We start from the raw sequence: 7,419 nt of genomic DNA on the forward strand, positions 1-7,419 counted from the left end.
GGGGGACAGGCAAGGGCACAGCCTGCATCTTTTCCTCCTTGATGGATGGGCTCAAAAAGCAACATTAACATGTGTTATAAAGTGCTGCCTCAATCCCCATTCGCATGTGCCACTAATATTCCAGAAATTGGTTGGTATGGAGAGGAGGGATCAGGAAAGGTGAGGGCTGTGGCAAGGAGAAAATCATCCGGGCCATGTCTGCTGCTACCTGCAGTGTCACATCTGAGCTAGAGAAGGCAAAATACATGGCTTAATTGTCAGACCTGAGCTCCTTAATGAATCACTCCGATCCAGAGTTTTGAGGATAGAAAACCCATTACAGGTTAATAAACAAGGCTCTTTGATGAGCTAGGTGACCACTGAACCCTTGAATCCAACACGTGGGATGGCACCTGGGTACTGCAAACTGCTTTGTTCAAAACCCTGCCCCAGCAGAGCTCAGAGCAGAGCTGTGTGCTGAGTACAGCCACCGGGCAGCTCAATTCACAGAGGTGAAGCTCTCCTGCGGCATCCTGAATTTTACACCTATGCCATCTGGATCAGCTAAATCAGCCCACTGTTGATGACCGAGGATCTCCCTCATTCCTGCTGAGCAGCCACTGTGATTCACACGATGGAAAATGTAAAGCTTAGGGCTGCTCGTGCTATTCTCGCCCAGGCCATTTCCTGCTGAAGCCAGGGGAATTTTTGCCTTGCAGGGTTAAAGACCTGCTGACCTCATCCCACGGTGCCAACACACCATCAGCACTTTTACAGAGCTCCTGCTATTTCATCCCTCTGAAATGGACTTAGCAACTTTGTGGTCAGCGCAAGTAACTTCATTTCCTGCACGGCCAACGGAAACCGCTGGCTGTGCTGCAGCTCTCTACCTCTGGAAACCACGGGGTGTGCATTTGTTTAGTATCCCAGGGCTTTCGTTTGGGGTTGTGGGTTTTTTTTTTCCCTGTGCAGCAACATAGCTAAATTCAAGGAGACAAACGTTGTCATTAAACAGCCCTAGAGAAAAGCCCCAAACTGCGTCACCTTGTTTAACCAGAGCCAAAGGTTGACATGGGCACATCCCCATCATGGATTTACAAGCAGAATAAACAGAGCTGAACTCTGCTCAGCGGGAGGATGGCTTGCCTAGAGCTCCCTGTGCGATGCCCAGGGAAGCTGCAGCTCTGCCGAGCCGCAGAGCCCCGCAGCGTCGGATGCTCCCGCAGCCATCGCTGCAGGGCTGCAGGTCAGCCGCCTTCCTTGGGAAGACAAGCGCTGCCAGGCACAGCCTTTTAAATAATAATCAGCTAATAATACAAATCTAGCTTGTGCAAGATGCTATCTGGTTTTTGCCATCCTTTTTTTTTATTATCATATTTATTTAAAATAACTGAATAGGGCACTTTCAGCCTGATTGTGACTAAAAGATCTCCAAAATGGGATTTGCCTTGCTAGCAGACTTTGCAATTATTCAGGTAATACAGAGCTGGCAATATCTCTTTACATTTAACAGGGAAAACAAGCGCAGAAGTCAGGAAGCAATGTTGTAGGCACGCCAGAGAGAAGCCATGCAAAATATTAATATTCAAACAGCAATGAGATCCTGAACAATGAGCAAATAATGATAAAATATTATATATATCTGAACATACCAACACTGGTTATCTTTTGGGAGACCAGGTCTTGTAGTAAAGCCTCAATTGCAGGATTATGTCTGGAATACAACTCGTACCGATTAATGCCAATGTGGAATTTTAACCAGTTTGGGTAGGAGTCTATGGAGGTTTCTCCAGTTGGCAAAAATTCTTCATTATCTTCGTTTTGCCTACCACCAAAAAAAAAGAGAACAACACAACAAAAACCCACAAATGAGGAGAAAGAAATAATGTTACAGTTTGTAACAGGTATCAAGAAACATGGCTTCAAAATGCAACAACTTGGAAAGGCAAAGCACTACAGAGGTGGGAGCAGCCCCAGGTTTTGTCCCTGTGCCAGCTGCATGCCAGGAGCCTGCTCCCACCCAGGGCCAAGGGGGAGATGGATTTTCACCTCCACTCATCATGCCTGATTTAAAGCCCATGAAAGTCAGGAGCAAAACTCAGAGTGACATCACTGAGCATTAGCAGAGGCCCTTATATAGCAGAAACACAGAGCTGCAAGTTTTATATTGTGTTTAGGTTGTATTATGTTGCACACATCTTTTACAAGTTTGACCCAAACAACAGCATCATCCTGAACCTTTATTTAACAAGGACCTGGGTCTGGAAACTGAGAGCGCAGCAGTAACTCGACCTGTTGTACCAAATGCTCCCACTCTCTCTTCTGCTCTTTTTTAAATGGAGAGAATGAGAAGAAACTGGATCACTCTGAACTGGTTGCTAAAGAATAACTCTGGATGGTTTTGCCTCTTCCCTAGCAGTAGGATACTATTACAGAAAAGAATTGTTAAAATGACTTTTAACTCCTAAATCTTATGTTAGTTCTGTGAACTTTGGCTTCAGCCACTAAAGAAAATATGTACAACAGGCAGCTGCATTGTGGACATCAATGATAATTTCACTCTTCACCTACTGAATACACTATCACATATCTTCGATCCAGAAGTCTTCTGTGTTTTTAGTCATCTCCAGATGTTCATACATTTGTGAGTCTTTTTTTTTTCCCCTCTCAGAGAAACCAGAACTTTTTCAGGTTATTTCACTTCACAGTCAGTTTTGATTATTAGATAGAAGGGGCCTGGACAATTCACATGCTCATGGGGCGGAAATCAGAAATATTTATCCTCTCTTTCTAAAGGTTTAGATCATGCTGGCTGCTCTGTGGCTTGACAGAGCTTTTGCACGGTACAATGCAGCTGTTTAAACATTACAATGTCAGTGTGTTTGGAAGAGGGTGCTGTTGTATTAGACAAGCCTTTTGATTTTTCAGTCATTGAAATTTCTCAGCATTTCTTACAAGCCAACAGGGCATACGATTCACAGAGGCAACTAACTGCTTTGAAGGCTGGAGAGCAGCAGAGGTGCTAGGACACTCGGAATTAATTGAGGATGAAAAATGTAGCACAGATCAGATCCCAAAGGCTGAAATAGCTGCTAGCATGAATGCCTTTGTGATACTAGACCCTGCTTTTGAGAAAAGTTAATGTACTACTTACTGCCTGGTCCCTACACCTCTGAGTGGGAGACCAGGAAGATACTGGAGAGGGAGGTTCACTGTGCGCTCCCCCTCTTTCTTGAGCTGCTTTTCTGGTAGCATCTGCCTCTGGCTACAGCTGGAGACGGGATATTGGGGCATACGGACCCTCTGGCCTCAGTGCTGCAGCCTTCTCCTGCTCCTGTGTTTATTTTGTATTTCATGGCTTGTTGTTGTTGTAGTTGAAGGAACACAACCAGTCAAGCCTCAGTACGATTGCTCTTTTTCCTGGTGACACCGAATCGCTCTCCTTAACCCCCTGCCTGCTCCAACCCGGCCATCACATCAGTTCTCGGGAACGCCCGGGTATAAACCCACAAACCGAGCGGAAGGCAGCAGCCACCCAGGGAAGCGCCGTGCCACGTTTCCACACCGACCGCCCAGCACCCCGCCGGGTCTCCCCCCACCCCACCCCCCCCCCCCCCCCCGCCTCCCCGGGGGCCCGGGGCGGACCGCACGCTCGGTCCCCAGCCCCGCCGAGCCAAACCGGGCCGGGTGTCCCGTCCCCCCCCCGCCGCAGCACTCACCACTCGGGCTGCTCGGCCGCCCGCGGGTTGAACCTGATGTCGCTGTTGACATTGAAGAGGAGGTCGCCGTCGGCGAGCGGGGGCAGGGCGGCGCGGTACAGCGGGTGCTGGAAGAGGGCGGCCAGCGGGGCGGCGGCGGCGGGGGGCGGCGGGCGCGGTGCCCCGGGGCCGATCAGCCGCCGCGTCCGCGCCGCCGCCGCCGCCGCCGCCCCCCCGCCGCCGCCGCCCGCTCCGCCGCCGCCGCCCGCTCCGCCGCCCGCTCCGCCGCCCGCCGCCCGCTCCGCCGCCTCCCGCGACTGCGAGGAGAGGTTGGAGCCCGGCTCGGCGCTGAAGTCCTGCAGGATCCGCAGCGTGTGCTTGCTGGGCCAGCGCGGGGCGGCGCGGGGCGGCGCGGCGGCGGGCGGCGGGCAGGAGCAGCCGGGGCGGCCCTCGGTCCCCCGCCGCTCCAGCCGCGGCAGCAGGTCGATCATGATGTGCATGGTGCAGGCGACGAGGAACACCATGAGGATCAGCACCCGGAACTTGCGGACCAGGAGCATTTTCATGGCCGGGGCGGCTAATAAATTACCGGGGGAGGGGAGGGAGGGGAGGCGGCGGGGTCGGTCGGGAGCGCTTTCGCGGAAAAAGCCCGGGCGGGCGTGGGTCTTCCAGCCCCCACCCCGGGGCTTTGGCTTTCTCCGTTCGGATCGGGAAGCGAGCGATCAAGTCAATAAAGTTATCTCCATAGGCGCCGAGAAATAAACAGACTAAAAACAATAGGTCCTCATTTCTCAGTATCATCAAGAACTTAGGAGGGGGAGGGAAAGAAAAATAAAAGGGAAAAAAAAAAATAAAGAAAGGAGCACCGGACCGAGCCTTTCAAATCAATAGGAAAACAATGCCAACGGCATTGCAATATATAAAGCCATCTGTTCACGATTTCTCTCTCTTTTTATTACAGGGATCACAACAAATAGGGAAAACTGGTTCTGGAAGAGAAACCGGCATCAGACACTAGCTCTGATTAAATAAAATTTAAAAAAAAAAAAAAAAAAGACGGGGAGGAGGAGGGGGGAAGAATAATATTAAGAAAACCTGTACGGAAAGGCGACAGAAGAAAAAAAATCATCCATAATATTTGGCTGTGCTGGAAACGCTGACTCCCTTCCTTTGAATTTGACCAGTGATGCAGCAGAAGCGCTCTCCCGCTCGCTCTTGCTCCCTCTCTTCTCTGAGACTGTTTAAGAACATTGGCTGGAAAATAATTTTCTTAGAGCGGTTCCAGTTTCTTCATCCATTGCGTCCAGTGCTTGGGAGAGATTAGTATGTTCAACTGAGATCAAGTCTGGGTGGCTGCTGTATCCGAGCTGGGCTTTTGCTTTGGCTTGGGTTGGTTTTTTTTGGCTGCAAAACTGTCTGATGGCACAACTGCAACATAAAGGTTAAATATGGCACAGAAAAAAAAAAAAGGGGGGGGGGGGAGGAAGGATTAGAGGAAAGAAACTAATATAAATCAGTAGAGGTTCTTTTTAGCAAAGAGGTCCCGTCTTTGATCTCTGCTGGGTCTTACAGATCTGCCTTTTAGAGAGAGAGAGAAAGGAAGAGAGAAGGGGGGAGAGAAGGGAAGAGGGGGGAGAGATCTTTGGCAGGTGCAGAGTGAAAACCTCTTTCAGCTACACTGAATTCTGGAGACTGGTTGGACTAGTAGCTCTGCAGCTCCAGCTTTCAGTGGGTGTGTTAAATATTATGAGCGAGCCATGATTCCTGCCTTCCTCACGTCATAGTTAGGAGATTGGCTAAATAAACGCTACAGTGATAGTAACAGGAAAACCTCAACCAAAAGGGTTTTTTTTCCCCTCCTCTCCTCCCTTCTTCCCACCCCCCTTTTCATTCTACTGCAGCTCCAACTGGGGCAAGGAGAGGGCGTCTGTTCCACAAAGGTTTGCAAAATAAAAAAATTAAAAAAAAAATAATTAAAAAGTGGCAGCGGAGAGAGGAATCTGCACTAATAGCATTGCAAAGTGTAAGCGCGGTCTGTGTGCCCAGGCTGGGAGCAGCGATTCTGCGCTGTCATTGTCTGGGCTGGAGAGCAGCCGGCCCCCGCTTCCCCTCACGCCCAGCCGCTCGCCGGAGCAAGGTCAACACGGAAAGCTCTCTGCTCCGCTTCTGCCGGAGGAACAGGCTTTATTTTTAATCCGAGATCCTGTGGGCTGTGATAATCCATGGGCGTGCTGCAGGGTAATCTGCCCTCTCTCCTGCTGCCGGCATCTGCACAGTCAGCTGGGTGGCCTAAAGGCTAAATGGAGCTGGTGGTCCTGGGTCCAGGGCGGCCTCCGGAGCCCAGTGAGTGCCGCTGATGGTTGTCTGAGGTTGAGGGCAGTCTGGAGGAAGGGACAAACCACTTCAGTGGTCTTCAGGTGATCAGGCAGGGATGCTCCGGGCTGCTGATTTTGTCTTTGGGCAGGGGAGTCCCCTGGATTTTATGGTCCTTAGCAGGGCTCCGTCACTGAGTGGGGCAGCAATAGCAATGAAGTAGGTCATGTGCTTCTGCCTACCCCCCACCACCTTTCCACAGAAACATCTCAGTGCTAATCATGCTGGCCCATTTTTCCCTGGATTAAGCAACATTAAAGTATTTCTTTCCCCCAAAAAAGTATTTTCAACCCTCCATGGGCTCCATCCAGCACTGTTCCCTCAGTAGGTGGTTCTGCAGAGCCTTGTGCTCTGCACTTCCCTGAAGCACTTCTGTGCCCTGTTACAGTGTCACCATGTTTTGCACAAGGGAAGTCTCTGCTTTTCCAATGGAAAAAAAAAAAAAAAAAAAAGATTGATGAGGAAAAAGAGCCGACAGGGCCATGATCTGATAGACTGCTCTGTACCTTTGTGGAGGAGCAAGACTTGCTGACCTAGGGGGACCTCTTAGTACCAGAGTTCAGAGGTACAGCTCATTGTAGATGCAGCACTTTGATTTCCATGAAAGCCATTATGTCACCCTGGATCCTTCAAGTACAGGTGTACTTAATCATAGCAAAACATTTTGCTATGGAGCCAGAAGCAAGGCTTTCCATCTTTTTCCACTTTTTCACCAAGATCAGCTCAGTCAAAGGGCATCTGGTCAGTTGACTATGAGGATAGTGACACTAGTTCCTCATGTGCCATTGCCTCCCACTGCTGCTCGATAGCAAGTCTGTACAGTTCTGCTTGGGAAATTGAGTTTGATTCATAAGTTAACTACGTCTCTATGCAGTGAGCTAAAGTTCAGTTTATTTTAACCTAGTTTAAGAAGTTGGCATTTTAGGTCCATCAGGAAGAGCCTTGCAGTTTTGGTTCAGCTGGGGAACACACCGCTGCTGTAATGGGATATGATATGTGATGGGGGTGCAGCGTGAATGGCACGTGGAAGACTGTTTGGTTAGGGGTTGGGGTTTTTTTGCCTGCCTGTGGCTGTAGCCTTTGTCCTGCTGAGCTTCTGGTGCTGTCTTTTAGTGAAGTCAGCTGAGCTGAATTATCAATCAAGCTCAGGGAGGCAAAAGGAGGCAGGTGGAAGCTAGAGCTTCTGCCTCAGGGAGTGGAGTGATGGAGGAGAGCAGCCACAGCCAGTGCTCCAGGAGGGTGAGTGCAGGGTACACAGTTCCCTAGGTATCACTTGTATTTCCTTTGTTGTGGCTTTTTTAAGGGGTTGTGGGTGAGCTGCTTGTAGCACTTCGTGTAAGGACAGATAATATGGCGTTATCTGCTTTAA

General features: G+C 50.0%; 1 protein-coding gene across 1 annotated transcript in view; it reads right to left on the reverse strand.

Moving 5' to 3' along the window:
* Nucleotides 1–5,800, reverse strand: part of FAM20C (FAM20C golgi associated secretory pathway kinase) — a 61,125-nt gene extending 55,325 nt beyond the window's left edge. The window contains exons 1-2 of the mRNA XM_074885904.1: nt 3,699–5,800; nt 1,632–1,804 (exon numbers count right to left, since the gene is read on the reverse strand). Of these exons, the coding sequence (XP_074742005.1) occupies nt 1,632–1,804; nt 3,699–4,243 (718 nt within the window). The 5' untranslated portion in view covers nt 4,244–5,800. The remainder of the gene's footprint in view (nt 1–1,631; nt 1,805–3,698) is intronic.
* Between the last annotated feature and the right edge of the window lie 1,619 nt (nt 5,801–7,419).

This window comes from Strix uralensis, chromosome 16 (assembly GCF_047716275.1).
Source record: "Strix uralensis isolate ZFMK-TIS-50842 chromosome 16, bStrUra1, whole genome shotgun sequence".
NCBI classification, from domain to species: Eukaryota; Metazoa; Chordata; class Aves; order Strigiformes; family Strigidae; genus Strix; species Strix uralensis.